The 17,801-nt window shown below is 48.1% G+C and overlaps 2 protein-coding genes across 5 annotated transcripts in view; one reads left to right on the forward strand and one right to left on the reverse strand.

The window, feature by feature from the left end:
- The first annotated feature begins 191 nt into the window (after positions 1-191).
- On the forward strand, positions 192-8,326 carry GMPPB (GDP-mannose pyrophosphorylase B). The gene is made up of 10 exons (XM_079964456.1): positions 192-328; positions 599-733; positions 1,458-1,538; positions 3,967-4,015; positions 4,251-4,393; positions 5,110-5,268; positions 5,462-5,540; positions 6,065-6,192; positions 6,450-6,632; positions 7,577-8,326. Exons 2-10 carry the CDS (start codon positions 605-607, stop codon positions 7,706-7,708), a joined length of 1,083 nt encoding a protein of 360 aa, XP_079820582.1. The 5' UTR covers positions 192-328; positions 599-604; the 3' UTR covers positions 7,709-8,326.
- Positions 8,327-8,506: 180 nt separating this feature from the next.
- RNF123 (ring finger protein 123) overlaps positions 8,507-17,801 on the reverse strand; it is an 87,743-nt gene continuing 78,448 nt past the window's right edge. For all 4 annotated transcript variants that reach the window (XM_079964398.1, XM_079964397.1, XM_079964399.1 and 1 more), the window contains exons 37-39: positions 13,534-13,628; positions 10,574-10,659; positions 8,507-9,903 (exon numbers count right to left, since the gene is read on the reverse strand). In XM_079964398.1, coding sequence (XP_079820524.1) covers positions 9,804-9,903; positions 10,574-10,659; positions 13,534-13,628 — 281 coding nt within the window. In that variant the 3' untranslated portion in view covers positions 8,507-9,803. The remainder of the gene's footprint in view (positions 9,904-10,573; positions 10,660-13,533; positions 13,629-17,801) is intronic.

Consider the following 17,801-nt stretch of genomic DNA (forward strand, 5'->3'; position numbering starts at 1 on the left):
CCCCGCCCGCCTAAAGGCGGTGCTAACGGGAAAGAGGGGCGGGGCTTTAACTTGAAGCCGCCTTCCTAGAGACGTGTCTGCTGCGGCGCCTTGGCAATGACGCAAGCGGTCGCATTTCTAACCTGTCTGCGTTGCTGCGGCAACGCGATAGCTAGCGTTCTGATTGGCCGACAAGCACCGCCGCTCTCGGCCGCCATTGGATGCTTAGGATGCTTGGACACGTCCGGCGCACTGATTGGTCGACCGGTTCGGAAGGGAGCTTTACGGAGATGTCGTGGTGGCTGGTTCTGTCGGCTGTAGGCGGAGTGGCACCTCCGGGCCGGGTCAGGTGAGTTACGCGGTGCTGAGTGCGGAGGGGTGACGTTGGCTACGGCTACGGGCTTCTGGGTCCGGTCCTGAAGAGCACCGAGGGCTCCAGCAGCGGCGGCGGCGGCCGGGCTCTGAGCTCGAGGGGCTGCCGGCAAGTCCTGCTTGGCAGGGGGTGGACGCGGGGAGGTTGGGAGACCATCGAGGGGGACCTGGCAGGCAGCGGGGCCGGTAGAGGCCTTGGGGGCGGCGTGGGGTCTGACGCTTCGCCCTTTCCTCCGCCCTCTTTCAGGCAAGGATGAAGGCGCTGATCTTGGTGGGGGGCTATGGCACGCGGCTGCGGCCCCTGACCCTCAGCATCCCGAAGCCCCTGGTGGAATTTTGCAACAAGCCTATCCTGCTGCACCAGGTGGAGGCTCTGGTGAAGGTAGGATTGAGCACCAACCTTCTGTGTTTGGGTGGGTGGGTGAAGGTGAGGCTGCCGTCCGCTTAGAAGGGCGGGCAGTGGGGCGGGGGAGAAGACAGATTCAGGGGCCTCTTTTTCCTGAAAAGGGCGCTGTGCCTTTTAAGAGCTGCATGGCAGACTGGAATTCAATAGGTGAAGCTTTTGCTGCTGAGCTATTCCATGGGAAAGTCTCATGTCTGCCCGACTTAAAGGTGTTAAGGAGATACTTTATAAGTCCTCCTGCACACATCTGGGATGGCTTCTTGTGCTGTGTCCTCTGCCACGTTTCCTGTGCATTTCTAGGCATCTCCCCATCTCTGTGCTAACTGAAGATAAAATAAATAGGAATGGATGTACATTTAGGATAACTTGTGCTATAGCCGGGGAAAGTGGCTCATACAAATGGATCACAGACTAATGCCTAAGTGATGGGTGGTCTTCTTCCAGATTTAGAAGTGGAATGTGTGAATTTTAACTGCTGCCCTTTTGCTGATTTAGCTTCCTTTTGCTCAGTGAGTTGATGGGGAAAGGATCAGAAATGTTTCTCTCTGTTCCAGTCTTGCATGACCATCCCTTACATCTCCTAAATAATTATGGTCTCTGGTCCAGTTGGATGGATATTGCCTTCCTGGGTCTGGGCACCTGATCACCTCAGTTGTGTGCATAGTTCCAGAGTCTTGGAGTTACTATTCCTCTTATCTGACAGGCAGGTGTGAACCATGTGATCCTTGCTGTCAGTTATATGTCAGAACTGCTGGAAAAGGAGATGAAAGAACAAGAGCAAAGGGTAAGTTTTGAATTGACAGTTCTTAGGCTGCTTTTCTGAACCTGATGGTTAGGGGTCCTGTAGATGTGCAGGAGTTGATTGGAACTCTTCATTTGCTATAGCATTTTGTCTTAATGTGGCTCAGTGAAAGCTAGTGGCTCAATAGCCTTACCTAGACTCATGCTGCTTTCACAGAGCATAGCCTTGTGAATCACTAACTCTAGTGATTATATTTCAGTGTTCATGAGGTGGGTATTTGATAGTTCACTTTATTCTTGAGGAGTTTTGCAACTGCAAGGAAAGGGGTTTGCTTTGGACTTTGCTGAGTTAGATAGCCTGTATGTGCTAGGGCCTCTTTGTGAAACTCAAATTAATTATAGTGCAGTGCATGAGCTTTAATTAGATTACAACTATACAATATATTATAATTTTAACTGATTCCAATTAAGCCAAAATAAGCGCATGTTGTGCAAGTATATCTACAAATGCTGCTCACTTCCTACACTGTAAAAAGCAGGGTGTGACTTTTTCTTGGCACCGTGCCATACCACTTTTCGTAGCTTCCTGTAACTGAAGGTTTATGGATTCAGTTTCATTGGCAATACCAGCTACACAAGTGTTGGTTAGAAGCAAGAAAACTGTCCTTCAGTAAAGATCTAGCTAGTGGTACACTCTTAACAACAGCACTCTCTTTTTGTGATTTGATATGATTCACTGGCAGATTACTTTGGCCAGAAACCTATTATTTTCAAATACATGGAACCTATTGTCTATAACTATTTGAAGACAAAATAGATGCACTAGCTCAAGGATTAGTACTAATGCATTGGAAACCCCCCCCCCCCGCCCACCATACACTGTGCTGTCTTCAAATCTATTCCAGAGGGTTTCAGAACATATTTAGAGAGTGTGTGTTGGGGGGGGCATAGTACAAGCATATTTTTTTCTGCTGACGGAATGTATTCTTTGTGCTGCACCAAATACAACCTATACTTTTAATGCACATCTTATTTCAGACATTCCAGCATAAAAGGCTTAGCACCCTCTCCATTGTTACATTGGGACCAGATTCAACTGATTTGCTAGTGGAAGTGCAACGGGGCTTCCCCCCTTTGCCCTGTGTGCCCCCATGCCTTCCCCAAATACGCTCTCGCAGGTTGGGAGAACCCACTGAAGAGCACGGGGGGAGGAGATGGGAGATCATGCTGTTTGCAAAGCGTATACGCTTGTGCTGACAAAATGATCAAATTAGTGTAACACTGAATTCTACCCACTGACTGCATTCTTTTTATTTTGGGGCTTCAAGGGTGCCATGTGCCTATTGGCTTGAATCCTAAGACAAGACAGCTTCAGAAAGTTCATGGAACGAAGATTTCCCATTTCCTATCTACATCCACAGCCACCTGTGCTTCTCCAATAGCTTCTCTGAAGGAATGGGGTCCCCAATTGTGGGACAAAGTGCAGGCGACTTTGGGAGGAGTAGTTAGGAAACCTTCCTTCTATGAACTTTATGAAGTTACCTTAGGATTCAAGCCAAATTTAGGGCAGTTATCAGTCATCCTCCATGCCTCATCCCACATTTTACAAGCACGCCCCCCCCCCATTGCTCTAGGGAGGTTTTCAGGGGGAGGAGGGAACAGGAAACTTTCATTCTGTGAACTTCCTCAAGTTAACTTATCTGAGGATCTACGCCACTGATTCTAACCTCCTCTTTGTAATCGTGAATGCAGCAACCTCTCTGGCCCTTAGTGTACCTAACTTAGCTGAAATTCTGTTGGACTTGATGGTAAGGTAAAGGTAAAGGTACCCCTGCCCGTACGGGCCAGTCTTGACAGACTCTGGGGTTGTGTGCCCATCTCACTCAAGAGGCCGGGGGCCAGCACTGTCCGGAGACACTTCCGGGTCACGTGGCCAGCGTGACATCGCTGCTCTGGCCAGAGCCAGAGCCGCACACGGAAACGCCGTTTACCTTCCCGCTGGTAAGCGGTCCCTATTTATCTACTTGCACCCAGAGGTGCTTTCGAACTGCTAGGTTGGCAGGCGCTGGGACCAAGCAGCGGGAGCGCACCCTGCCGCAGGGATTCGAACCGCCGACCTTTCGATCGGCAAGCCCTAGGCGCTGAGGCTGGACTTGCTATCGAATGTGGGTGGTGTGTTACATGACTTTCTAAGGGGGAAAGTAAAGTTTAGTTATTTCATCTTAATTTATGCTGTTCATCTGTCGCTTCATTAGAACAAGTACCCCCACAAAGCCAGGGAGCCTGCAATCTGTAGGACACCATAAATTCATGATTGAATAATATTGATATTGTTGTCTAGTTCTATTTGAGAGGATTTATGAAAATCTGATGACTAAGGGAAGGGTATATAACCAGGTCACTGGCACACATATTCCATTGGTGGTGCGCATCTTCTAATTCTGTTTTTCAAATTCTACTTTGTTTCCTAGCTGGGCATTCACATTTCCTTGTCGCATGAGAAGGAACCACTGGGCACAGGTAACTGAAGCAGCCACTTTCTTGTGGAGAAGTGAGGTTATAGGGGCAGTAAATGTGGGATCAGAATCAAAACTTGTGCCAACCTGGAGTGTCCTGGCTATATGCAGGTGAAGGATTGGGTACTACTTATTCTGATCAGGAGCTATATAGGATGGGGTTGAGCGGTGCATGCTGGCTGTTGTTTCTGAAGGGCACATGAATAGGTGAATATTGAGGGTTCTGGTTTCCTCCATAGCTGGACCCCTGGCACTAGCGCGGGAGCTGTTGACCGAGAATGCAGAGCCTTTTTTTGTGCTCAACAGTGATGTGATCTGCGATTTCCCCTTCAAAGACATGGTGCACTTCCACAGGCATCATGGAAAAGAGGGCACCATTGTGGTAAGTATCTGAGGGGCACCCACTCCATTGCTCCATTGCAGGAGTGGCCCTCCAGAGGTTGCTGGATTCCAGCTCCCATCAGCATGAGCCAATAGTCAGGGATAATGATAACTGTAGTCTGCCAACATCTTTGGAAAGCCAAAGGGTGTACCCCTTTCTCTTTTGCTTGGAATTGCTCATGGATCCTTGGACAATTTAGTTTCTGTTGGTTGCAGAGCTGCCAGAAAGTTAAGTTTAGCAGGCCAGCTGGAGACATAGGCGGAAAGAGCTCCATCACTTCCACAGACCCTTAATACTTGGCAAAAACTGTAGTTGCAGGAACAAAGGAGAATCATAGGATTGTAGAGTTGGAAAGGATTCCAAGGGACATCTAATCCAACCCCCTGCAACCCACTTAAAAAAAAAAATTAAGCCCCTCCTGTGGGTGTTATAAATGCCTCCCCTTGTTTACATGCACAGGAGCACACTTATTAGTTCATAAAGAATTAGGGTGTGTGTTCTTATTTTATAGATGAACTGCACACCCATATCTTTCTATAATGCAAAAACAGAAGTGGTTGGAGTAAAGGTCTTCTGTGTCCTATCCTTTCTTTTGCTCATGGGGTTCTTTTTAAAATAAGAGATTGGGATAGTAAACTAGGCATGGCAGTTCAATAGAGCTCTTTCTGTGCCCTCCGAGTACCATGGCTGGGTGTGATGCCAACTTTGCCTTGCAGGTGACCAAAGTGGAGGAGCCCTCCAAATACGGCGTCGTGGTGTGTGAGTCAGATACAGGGCGCATACACCGCTTTGTGGAGAAACCCCAAGTTTTTGTTTCCAACAAGATCAACGCTGGCATGTACATCTTAAACCCAAGCATCCTACAGCGGATTGAGGTATGAGGCCGGAAGGGTGGAACGGGGATCTTGCACAGGGCAGACTGGCTGGGGTGTTTGGGGTTGTGGTTTTAGTTGGGCATCTCATCCTTTCATGCCGGTGAGATTAAGGATGATGATGTCCGTGGGAACAGTACATCTCTAGTCTTTACAACATAAATGGCCAACTGGTAGTACTCTTGCCTTCCCTTAGCTGCGGCCGACCTCGATTGAGAAGGAGATATTCCCAGTGATGGCAGAACAAGGACAACTCTATGCCATGGAACTGCAGGGTAAGGGCACATGGAAGGATTTGGAATGGTACTTTGATCCTAAGGGGCTCTCACAGATGTAGGCAGTGATTTGAGGAGAGGGCGTATTAGACAATTAGATGTTAAGTCAGTGAGGACCTGGAACTGGAGTTGAGAAGTAAAAATAAGATCAAGATGTGGAAGATACCACATAACATGCAAGGGCCCTCTAGGGCAATGTTTGAATGAAATACAGTGTTACATATGCTTCAGGTTACAGACTCCACTAACCCAGAAATAGTGCTTCAGGTTAAGAACTTGCTTCAGGATGAGAACAGAAATTGTGCTCTGGCGGCGTGGCAGCAGCAGGAGGCCCCATTAGCTAAAGTGGTGCTTCAGGTTAAGAACGGACCTCCAGAATGAATTAAGTACTTAACCCGAGATACCACTGTAATGTAATGCGGTTTCACTGCACATCTTGCTATATGCTGCCTTCGGGGAGGAAGGCTGGTATAAGGTTCATCAATGGAGACAGGTGTCTTATTAACGCAGGTTTGTCACCACAGGGTTCTGGATGGACATTGGGCAGCCCAAAGACTTTCTGACCGGCATGTGCATGTATCTGCAATATCTACGGCTGAAACATCCCGAGAGGCTGCACTCAGGACCAGGTTTCATGGGGAATGTATTAGTGGTAATTCTATTCTTGTATTTCTTTAGAGCGAGGGTGGGCAGCACTTCATTAAAGGCTGATCTAAAACTGGTAGTATATTGAGCAAGGCAACAGCAGCTCTTGATATTACATCTACCATCTTGTGGACTAGAGCTGTGAGGGAATGTTGTTCTCTCCCATCTAGTTTCCTCTGAGGAGGAGGAAGCTACTTCTCAGACCAGAGCTGTGGAAGCTGCTCAAGAAAAACCAATTTACTTTCATCCCCCCTCCAACTTCAGGACCCAACTGCCAAGATTGGATTGAACTGCAGTATTGGTCCCAATGTCACCATTGGGGCAGGAGTGGTGATAGAGGACGGGGTTCGGATCAAACGTTGCACTGTGCTGAAGGGGTCGCGAATCCGGTCTCATTCGTGGCTGGAGTCCTGCATTGTTGGCTGGAGCTCCTCTGTAGGCCAGTGGGTGAGTTATGTGACAGAGCAATCCTCATCAATCCCAGATATACACTGGGGAAAGTGAAGCTGCAGCCCAGCTGCTGTAGGTTGAGGGAATTTTCTGCTCTTCTGTGGGGGAAATGTTACCTCTTTGGGCAGGACCAGTAAATGGAGAGAGCTGGAATGCAGGATAATTTTGTTTATTCCTTTTGGTGGCCCCAATGTGCCTGTTTGCTGGCCTTAACATGCCCCCTTTTTGCCTTGCACACTGGGATAGCTTGTGCCAGGAGAGCTTACTTCAGTCAGGTGAAGTCGCCAGCTTAAGGCCACCTGAGCCACAAGGGTGGGGGGATCAGGTCATATCTTAACCTCTCCCAGCCAGTGTGTCTGGGACTTAAGAATTGCACTGTTGGTCAGAGCTGCATCTCAGCAAGACTAACTAGTTCTTTTACTGATGAGTGACCTGGAGTGCACAGTCCACACAAATGCTACTGTGTAGTTTCTTCACATGCCTGCATGTTTGTTCTCTCCCTCATGATGGACTTGTAGCTTTGCAGTGGTTGTGTGTTCATACTCAATACCCTTATTATTATGACAGCTGCACTCATAACAGGGAAACTGGCCCTATAAAGTCCCAATTTAATATCTTTCAGTGCTGCTTTGTGCCGGGTATCAAGCTGTCCTTTCCCTATGAGTTGAATTGGTACTAGATTCAGTGGCAATTTGAGTAAGATTTAGGGAAACTCTACAGGTATAATTATCATGGCACCTCATTCTGGCTGCTCCTGCTTTTAATTAGCAGCCCAGAGCCAGAAAAGCAAGGGCAGAACCTGTTAGAAACTGACTCCTGAGTAGCCATAGGATTGTACCATGCAGGCAAGTAACTGCCTTAGCCTAAGTCTATCTTGTAACATACTACTTCCCCTCAGCTCAGCATAGAGTTGTCTAACTGTATGTCACGCCCTTCCTCAGGTACGGATGGAGAATGTGTCAGTGCTGGGAGAGGATGTCATTGTGAACGATGAACTCTACCTCAATGGTGCCAACGTGCTGCCTCACAAATCCATTGCGGAGTCTGTACCGGAGCCACGCATCATCATGTAGCAGTCCTGGGCCTTGAGTATTGGACCTGCTGAGAGGGCCCTCCCTGTCTTACCCTCTTACAAGGGGAATCCCCACCCTGTGCCTTGGGAGCGGGGGCTCCTTGTTGACTTTTATGCTGAGAAAATACTAACCTTCTGCTGGAATCCTAGGAGTGTAGTGGGATAAGGAGGTTTGTAAGCTGGCTGGAGTGCTCCTCAGAATCACTGCTTAGCATAAGGCACAATGACCTGGGCCAGCTCCAGGGGTTGTCCAGTGCCACAGGCCATTGAGCTACTACTGGAAAGCAACCCTAATGTGCAAAGAGGAAAATGCTTGCTTGTGTGGTTCTGCAGTAGGAGTTCAGCTGCTGCAAGAGAACAGTCCCAGGCAGGCCCGGTGAGGAGAAAGAACAGCATGCTGTGCTTTTATTTCAGGATAACATGTGCAGCTCATGTTGCACAAAGGGAAGACAGAATACAATCCTCTTCTTTGGAACTCTACTGCCTTACAGAGACTGATCCCTCTCTCTTCCCTCAATATGGCCAATAATCACTAACTATTACTATTCAAAAACTCTGGACAGGGCTCTGTCAATTAATGGGGACGGGGAATGAAATTATATTGTCATGAAGAATGGGAGCTGTGGTGTGTCATATGTTTTCTTTAACTCCTCTTGGGGAACAACAATGGCAGTTTTGTATGGCAGCTGACTTTTACCGCTGCCTTCCTTGCAGCCAATCACATCTTGCACTGCTGCTGTGCCAACCTTTAGGACAGTGCTCCATAAAATGGAGAGAAGAATACACATAGCTCACCACCTTAAGGAATAATAATTTAATAATATTCCATTGTATGGAAGTTAACACCCCTTCCACTTTGGAGGGTGGTGGGAGAGAGAGACAATCATAGATGCACATAAGTTAAAATTCCTTGCTTCAAGCACAATGCTTGCTGCCCTCCCCGACACTTCTGGTTACAAGTCACACACAGTTAGTAAATTAAAAAACAGCAACCATCCTTGTCTGCTCCTGGATAGTACAGGCAGCCTGGTCACACAGTGAAGGGCTGGTGCCATGGGCACCTTCTGCTGGTGGAAGAGAGCAGTGCAATCAGGTTCACCCCTGCAGTAGCCCATAAAGATCAACCTAGCTCGTACTTCTCCCAACCAGAATACAATGCATGGGACGAACTCTGGCCCCTACTGTATCTGTTTTTCTTTTCTTGGAGAAGCTTGGGAGTCTATTCAGACTCATTCCTCTGGTTGTTGTGGGCTTCATCTCTGCACTTCTGTTAGTCATGGCATAGTGTGCCTGCTGTTGCATTCACTAAGCTCCCCAGACCAAAAACTGGGCCTTGTGTCTTTGCTATGCGTATCTAGCAGTCCCTACCTGCAAAGGAGCTATATGCACAAAGAGCAGAGTCTAATGTTTAAGTGGACAGATGGTACAATCTTTCACTTACCAGCGCATCTGATTGCAGGTGGGAGAATGGCTTGTCAATATCTCCCTCCGTCACCAAAGCATATCAGGTGGCACAGCTGGGTAGGCTGCTGCACGATATGCCCACATAAATATCTCAACCAACTCTGAGCAACACACACACTTGTCAAAACAGCTGCTAAGCGCTGCAGCAAAAAACACACTTGGCTTGTGGCCAGCTGGGCCCACAGGAGCGATGTTGCCTGTGAGATCAGCTTTTACCCCATCGAGAAAAGCACCACACCAAAGGGGATGTGTCCCAGTTACAGTACGAGACAGGCTTCCTGGGGCAAATGCAGAAAAGGAGCTACAGATTCAGGCTGAGGTAGAAAACCTGAGCATGTTCAGCCCCCTTGTACATGCCCCATGGGAAAAGCCCAGTGCCTGCTGGCTTGGAGTCAATGACAGCAACAGGAAGTGTACCTAAATTCAGGGGGGTTGAAGGATATGATGTGGCCGAGGGGATGCATATGGCAGTGCCTGGCCTGCAAGAAGTGTTATAAATTAAAAAAACACACAACTGAGCTCAGCTGTGCTGAACAGCAGCCGCCTTTGAGAGAGGTGCTCTCGAAGCAAGGAGAGTCCATCTTGTGGAGAAGCTGCCTGGGCATGCGGCCCTGCCCTGCAGGGTCCAGGCACTAGGAGGTGGCTGGCTTCATGTAATCATCCACACCCGTGATGGTGGCTTTGCAGAAGAAGCAGTCCTTGTTGTTCATCAGGTGCTGGTTGATGCAGGCTCTAGAAAGACAAGAGCAGGAGGCCTTGGACATTTGTTCACAGCTACGGGCCGAGCTTTGGCCCAACAATACGTATCTAGTACCTAAAAGCCCCTTGCTGGGTCTAAATGAGTGCAAGTGTCCTGTGCATGCAAGATAATGCCCACTTTCCTCTTAAAATCAAATTCTACAGCTTCTCTATAAAACAAATTACACAAATTTGTTTTGGGGGCATGTGCTAAGCCATGGTAATGACTTAAGAGGAATGGGAGACACTGAAGTCTTCCCCTGCCCCCAACCAGTTTGAATCCTGATCAGCCTTCCCCATGGCTTCTAAGATTTAAATACAAATGGCACACTTTAGCAACCAAACTTTGCAGCCCAAAAGGTTAAAATGCTAGCTTTAAAAAACAAACAAATCAGTTGAATCTAATCTGCATGTGCAGTGCAGTCACAGCCTTGCGTATGGGAGAGCTGGCCTAAGTAGCTATTCAGAAGCATCGTGCTGCTGTGTCTTTCCATTAGGGCAACAAGTAAAAAGGAGATTTCAGTTAGGAAGCTTCAGAGAGTTCAAATGGCAAAATTTGTTAATTAAATCTCCAGTTATGGTCTGGGGCACCTTCTAGGACCCCTTCCATCCAACCAGAAAGCAAAAGTAGAGAAAAGCCCACATCCCCCAAGGGATTACTCACTTGCAGGACTTGTGGGAGCATGGCTTGAATACGGCAGATATGGGATGCGCGTAGCAGATGGGGCACAGGTCCTCCTCACTGGTGGGCTGCAAAGAAGCAACACACCACTCAGCTTATTGGCAGTTGCCAACACCCAGCCCACATCATGGGGCAATGCAAGGCGTCTCACGGCAGAACAGCAGCTCATTAGCAGTTAATAACATGAAGGTTCTGCACTAGACGCTTGAAACTGAAATGGCTGGTTGGCTTCGTACACTTCATGCCAGGGCTTACTTAAGATACATGCTGCAAATCTTGGATCAGAACCACTTGTGTTGCTTTGATCCATGCGGCAACTCTCTAAGAGTGTTGCCAGTGAGGTAGGAGGGGAAATGGCTCCAGGAAGATTCCACTATCAGCTATGAGGGCTCTACTCTCTCAGGAGGGCTAAATGAACCTCCATGGCCAAGGAAAGAGGAGAAAACAGGAATTCTAGCCTCCTGTGTCCTGTTCTTCACAGGGCAGTGTCCTAACTTTGATTGCTCCTCCTCATGGCCTGATTAGGCCCCGGGTGTCTAAAGGGGAAGTGTGATAGGTCTGTCTCGCTCTTGGTGCAAAATGTTATAGGAACATTAGCGGATAAACCTCTCTCCCACTGCCACTGCGCTGTGAAGCCCTGGCCTGTGGAGTGAAGCCCACGTTTCCTTGCCAACTATGCTCTGTAATCAGGGGAAGGGTGTTTTTAAAAAGTAAGCTATTAATTTTATTTCCTCTTCTTTTAAATGTAACGTCTTTCACTGGGGAGTTCTATAAAAATGCTGATGACCATAGGGACTGCACTCCTTTGGGTATTATGAGGACTCCTCCCAGATGATGTCATAATGGAAGGGAGGGCCTTGTCTGTTCAAGAGGAGAGGGAATCCCAGTGAGCAGACTGCTGCCACTAGGGGGAGAAAGTGAGATTTTTAAAAAGTTTCGAAAAGATAACAATATAAATGTATCTCTTATGAATCTCCCCCTTGGAGCACGGACCATGAGCTCTGCCTCTAAAGAAGACTGTTAATTGCACCTATACATATCCTGCTATCTTTCAATATAATTTTGGGAGAGCTAATAATCTCAGCAGCAGAAGCAGTAGTAAAGAATATACGGGACTAGTCAACTTCTCTGCACTTGTCTCCCTGTGCAAAGAATGTACAGAGTTCAGCTTAGCTTGAGGTTCTTAATGAAGGTTTGTTTCCTGTCCCGGGGTTGGCCTAGGCTAAGAGCATGAGTTCCTACTGAGCCCAGGGACAGTGTGTTCCCATCCCATCAGCTCTCTCTCCCACCCCATCCCCACCCTGTCCTCCTGCAGCAGCCTTTATGCAGCTCCAAACTGCAGCTGGAAGATGAGCAGCCACATTAATAATTCAGATCCTACCCCTGGCAGAGATCAGGTTGCTTCCTGGATCACAGCTTCTCTCTGGAGGTCACCCAGACAGAGCAACACGCGGGGGCTGTTTCAGCAGCCAGAGTCCATCTGGGTAGCTTCTGTGGTGCTTAAGCTCCTCCTCCCTCCATGCCCATCCAGTCCAATTTTTTTTTCAACAAAGAAACCCAGTTCTGTGTCTTCAATTTCGCAAATTCATCTTGAACAGTTTATTCTGCTTCCAAGGTTCAGAATTTCAAAAGAAATTGGAATTGTTTGGGCAAATATTTGGGTTGGGTGGGGGGGTAGGGGAGGGAGAATGGAGCTCTAAGGCCTCACTTCCCTGAAGACAGTGGAACTCCTTCCCACTGGGATATCTGCTTGGCTGCTGGGTTTGCAGATTACAGGTGGTGAAGAACACACAGAACAAGCATATTTCAGTGGTCATAAGTAAGTGCTGTACTCGGTGACCTTGTAAAGTGAGCACAAAGCAAAGGAATTTTGACTCTCATATTCATTCAATGTTGTACTACTGCTGGGCTGGCTAAACCCTGGTTTAGGGGCCTGTTCTGACCCTTCAGTCAGTTTTTGTCTGACTCCCCACCACCAATTTTGGCAGTGCCAGAAAAAGGGGGAAAACAGTGAAATACACTTGGTATGAGGTAGGTGGGCTTCAGAGCCTTCGATGTTCCCCCTTCCTAGTCATCAGGCTGATTATTTGATGGGGGATGATAAGAACCCAATTTCCTCAGTTGATCAGCATGGATCAGCTGGTGGTGGTGGGGGGGCTGTGTGCCTCTTGAGTGTGTTATGTATGTGTGCATGAAAGTGGTAAGGGTGGGCACCCCCACAACTGGCATGTAAACCTCAGAGCAGGGGCCAAGGATGAATGGACCCTCCGCCCAAAAAAAGAAGAGCCACCCCTGCTTAATCCTGCTTAAGTTGAGGATATTATTAGCTTAGTAAGTGTGCTTTAGCACCTGTGCATATGTATGCTACTCATCTACCTGTGCCCATTCTCAGATCCTGCTTCCACAGGAAAACACACTGTCCTTACAGATGGCTCAGAACTAGCCCTAAAGCAGGGGTGGTTATGAGGGTGATGCCAATATATTGTTGGACTCCCAATGGTCAGCAGTGATGGGAGCTGGAGTCCAGCAGCAGCTGGAGGGCACCACATTGGGTATTGCTACCCTACAGCATTAGAGGTCAGCATCAACCTTTGCTATGGAACGTGGACACTTACCCCATATGGTTTTAACATGTCCAAGCCAAACCAGGTACCCAAGAAACAGAGCCACCCAGTGTTGCCAAGCAAGGTCAGTAATGGCCCTTGTATCTGCAGGACCCTGTGAATGCTGCGCCTTCACTTCCTGCTTGGCAGGGGGTTGGACTCGATGGCCCTTGTGGTCTCTTCCAACTCTATGATTCTATTATTCTACTTCCTTCAGGCAATGCAGCAAGGGCTGGTGCTTGATCTTTTGCCTCGGTTGAGGTCCTGCGAGGGGTGGTGCTATGGAGGGTGCCTTGGGCAAGTGGCCACACACATTCAGTTCATTAGGTGGAAGCTTACCAAGGTGGAGGCTGCAGCCTGCTTGGACTCTTCGCTGAGGTGGCCCAGCATTTGCTCTACCTTGGCCAGCTCTTCCTGGCTGATGTAATCAGTGTCTGCAGAAAAACAGAGAGATTAATGATAAAGGAAGGACAAGTGGCAGCAGAGTGGGGGGGGGAGGCACAGGTTCTACTATGCAGAGCAGGGGGTGTGGGGGGCCTTGCCCCGGATTTCTTTTTTCAGCCCCATCCCACCAATGACTAGTTGGGAGGGATTAAAATGAAGCTGCGGTGGAGGTGTTTGGCCACATGGTGGCAGAGCCCAGCATGAGCTGATCTGTTAACCAAGTGAGGCACCTTGTTCTCAGTGTTATCACAGGACAGAGGAAAACGGCTTTGCGCAGTAGTGATCTATGGGACAGGGACAAGGGTAGAGTTCTCAAAAGCCACCAGATGACAGCATGCATGGAAAGCATTATGCAGGTATAGCTTCCCTGGGCATATTGTGGCCACAACTCTTGCTACAATTAGACAACCCAGAGATTTAGAGTGCTGATGAGAAATACTGGTCTATGTTTTAAAATATGCAAGCTTTGAGAGCCCCATAGACCATGTGATCAAAGATGACCAAGTCCTCAAGACGATGCCAAGGAAATGGAGGTTAAATATTGCATCGGGAGTGGCAAGGCATCCATGAAAGGGCTGAAAACTCTTCAGTTGTCACAAGGCAATCAAAGCTTCCTATCTGAGCAACCCATGAGGGGGAACATAGGAGTGATCCTACAAAGGTTAAGCAACATTATTGCCAGTGCCATTAAGGGCTCCAGCTGCAATATGTGAGAAAAGATCTTCTGAAGGATGCATACTCCTGCATAACCCTCCCCCGCTTCTCTCTCCACCCCTCACATTTCTGATGAGCACGTGTTTGTTCTGGGGGAGCCTTCATAAGAACGCAAGAAGAGCTCTGCTGGATCAGGCCGATGGCCCATGTACTCCAGCATCCTGTTCTCACAGTGAACAACACCTCCCCCTCCTGCAGTTTCTAGCAACTGGTATTCAGAAGCATTACTGCCTCTGACCTCTGCCTCTGCCTCTTTGGATTGCTTAGGCCTCTGGGATTTGACACAGCAAAGCGCCTGCGAGAACTAGCATAGTTTTCCTTACTGGGTAGAGCAGGGGAAAAATGGTTGGCAGAGAAGGCACAGGGCAACTCTGGCCATGCCCATACACCCGAGTCTATGAAGCAATCTTCAGAAGCGGATCTAATATTTGCAAAGACTGCCTATGGCAGAGAATATCAGCCGCTGGGCCAGCTCAGTATCAGCATAGGTGCTGCTGCTGGCAGATACACAAGTACATGCATTTTTGGAATCAGGCTTTTAGACAAACACTCTCTGATGGGTGGGGCGGGAACATTCCCTCCACAGCCCAGAAATAGGATGGGAACACAAGCACTTTGCTGTAGGGTAAGGGAATTCAGAGTGAGGCAAGAGGGTGCAACAGTAGGTAATGCTAGACTGACGGGGGAGGAGCAGGGGACTCAGCATGCTCCATTCTGGGAAACAATTAACAGTGCCTCTTTAAGATATAATGCACAGTGCATTGCGGAAAACAAAAGAGAATCTGCCTGTGGTGTCCTCTGCAGGCTACTGCCTTCCCTCTAGCACACGTTTTCACACTATCAGCAGGAAAAGGGAACCTGCAGTTGGCAGGCAGGGAAGTCCCACTTAATAATGACATTAGCGGGAAGGAAAGGACAGTGGTTATAATCCCTGTAGACTTGAATACAGCAGCAACCACCCCAAGGCACAGTCTTGTTCCATGTGAGGCATCCCCCGAGCTTTAGGGTTCCCAGTTAACAGTAAACCCAGAGCACTTTCTAATATTACTTTCCTTTTTTTTTCCAGCAGAGGATCATCATCAACCTGCCATAGTACTGCTTGAAAATTTTCCCAAGCACTCAACAGTGAGCATATTTGGACATGGTAGAGTAATTGTCATTACCCCCTTCCATTTCTCTTGGATGTAGCTTTCCTGGGCTCAGCAGAGATTCACAAGGGAAAATACCAGAGATCATACTTGAGCTAAGATGTGGTTTATCATATTGGCTAAATGGCCTCTCTAAGATGCCTCAGTTCTGTAAAAACCTGGAAGTGTATTGCTTTTTATCAAGGCTGGACTAAGATGTTTTGTTGCCTGAGATCTGAAGAACAAGATGACACCCTCCTTCCCATGCCATGTATAATATCCAACCAGACTGGCAACTGAATCTTAGTTCAACAGTAACAATGAGGTCCTCCACTGCACCCAAGGACAGCAGCCTAGCACAGTGGGCGTAGGGCAGATTGCACGGCAATCACACAGGGCCAGTCCTACTATTAGGCAGAGCGCAACAGAGAATCTTTCTCTTAGGCAGCAGATGCTGGAGAAGCAACATCCCCTGGCCAGTCCTCCAGTGTCCTTTTGGCAGCTCCCTACCTTGGGAGGACAGAGCTGTGTGTGCCATGTGGCCTGTCTTGCACCTTCCTAAGTTAGCTTGCTGCCTTCAGGTGCTGAAATATGCTATCCCATCACAAATGCTGATGCAGCTTTCAGTCCAGTCAACTTCTGTGCATGGAATGGTGAGGGAGGGGAGAGGCTATCATCTAGTTCTTTGACTCAGGCAGCAAATTATCTTGAGCGGGCCCTGCACACAACGGCTCTCCCCTTTAGCACTTTGCTGTTGCTCCCTATCCCACAGTATCTGCCTCACTCTGCCTAATGGTAGGGCTGGCCCTGGTCTGCATGCATTCACAGCTGGAGAACAGAAACTGGAAATCCCCCCCGCCCCCGCGCAAGCCTGAGGCAAGGAGGCCTTCAGCCAGCCTTTCATAGAGAGAGTGAGATAAATCACAATGGCCACAATTCAGCAGAGGTTAAAAGAAAGAGAAAGATTTGCTGCCTGCGGCAGTAATCTTCCACACTTCTCAATCACTTCAGCAGCTCTGCACCACTACCCCAATCACATAATGCCTTATTTCGTCATCAGCTCAAGATCTCCATGGAACTAACAGTTTCTAGAGGTTGTGTAAATAAAGCCTGCACTATTCCTTAGGGATCACGGTTTCCTCCATCTCAGCGCTCCAATTGCTTTCCTCTATCTCAGCAAACTTCAAGGGCATGGGCAGAGCCAAGGACAGGAGCTTGGTTCTCTCTCTCTCTCTCTCGCTGGACACACATTTCTTTTAAGAGATGGCATGTGGCAGTTTGGTATGCAAATGCATACATAACAGTACGTATTTTTTCGCTATAGAAATTTTTTTTGCTGCCATCCTACCCAGCGAATAGGAATGGATCCTTAAAATGGGCTGTGGGGCAAAGTTAAGTGAAAATAAAATAAGAAAAGATGCAAACTTCTTCTTCTCTGAAAACACACACAGTGGGGCGGATGCACAGTGTGGGTACTCTACACAGCCACGACTGGTCCCTCCGGGGAACCGTAAGCAGTGCCATGTGCTGCTCTGCTGTGCCACAGGACAGTAGGCCTGAGCAGCTGAAGAATAAGCTGCCTCTATTGCTGGCATTGCTGATGCAGGAATCTGCCTTCTATTGAGGCAGGCCCTTGAGTCAATCCAGCCTCGTATAGTTTACTGTTCTAACTGGCAGCAGCTCTAGGGGGTCTTGGGAAAAACTATTTCACATCCCTTTTTACCTGATCCTTTTACCTGGAAATGTAAGAAGGCTGAATCCTGTGCCCTACCACTGGGCATCCCACAAGTCCACATTGCTCTGCTAAACCCCCTCAAGGATACCCTGCACCTGCTCTATGCATCGAGCTACAGTCAGCTCACACCACCCAATTTGTGACTTATCTTGTTTTATTGTGTTGTGTTGTGTCTTATCTTGTTTTATTGTGTTGTTATTTTACAGCAGATGCATTTTAAGGTGTGGCTTTATTTTTCCATATGGCTTTATGGAAAAGCAGCTTTGAATATTTCTTAGAAGAGAGGCTAATTAGCTTACATATTATATACACCCCCCCCCCTTTTAAACCTATTCTTTTGTCTGAATTCTTAGCTGATCCTTCTTAGGAAATGTAAGAAGGGCCCTGCTGCATCAGGCCCATGGGCTCATGTAGTTCATCATCCTATTCTCAGAGTAGTCAACCATATGCCTGTGGAAACAGGATGGAAAAGTTGTTGCTGTTGGAGAGCAGAGGCACAGCAAGAGGAAAACAGGGAGTTATTCCCATGTTGTTGCCACAGGGCAAATATATTTGGTGGCCTCAAATACACAAAGCATCTGTGAAGA

The sequence above is a fragment of the Podarcis cretensis genome (assembly GCF_951804945.1).
Source record: "Podarcis cretensis genome assembly, chromosome: 2".
Taxonomy (NCBI): domain Eukaryota; kingdom Metazoa; phylum Chordata; class Lepidosauria; order Squamata; family Lacertidae; genus Podarcis; species Podarcis cretensis.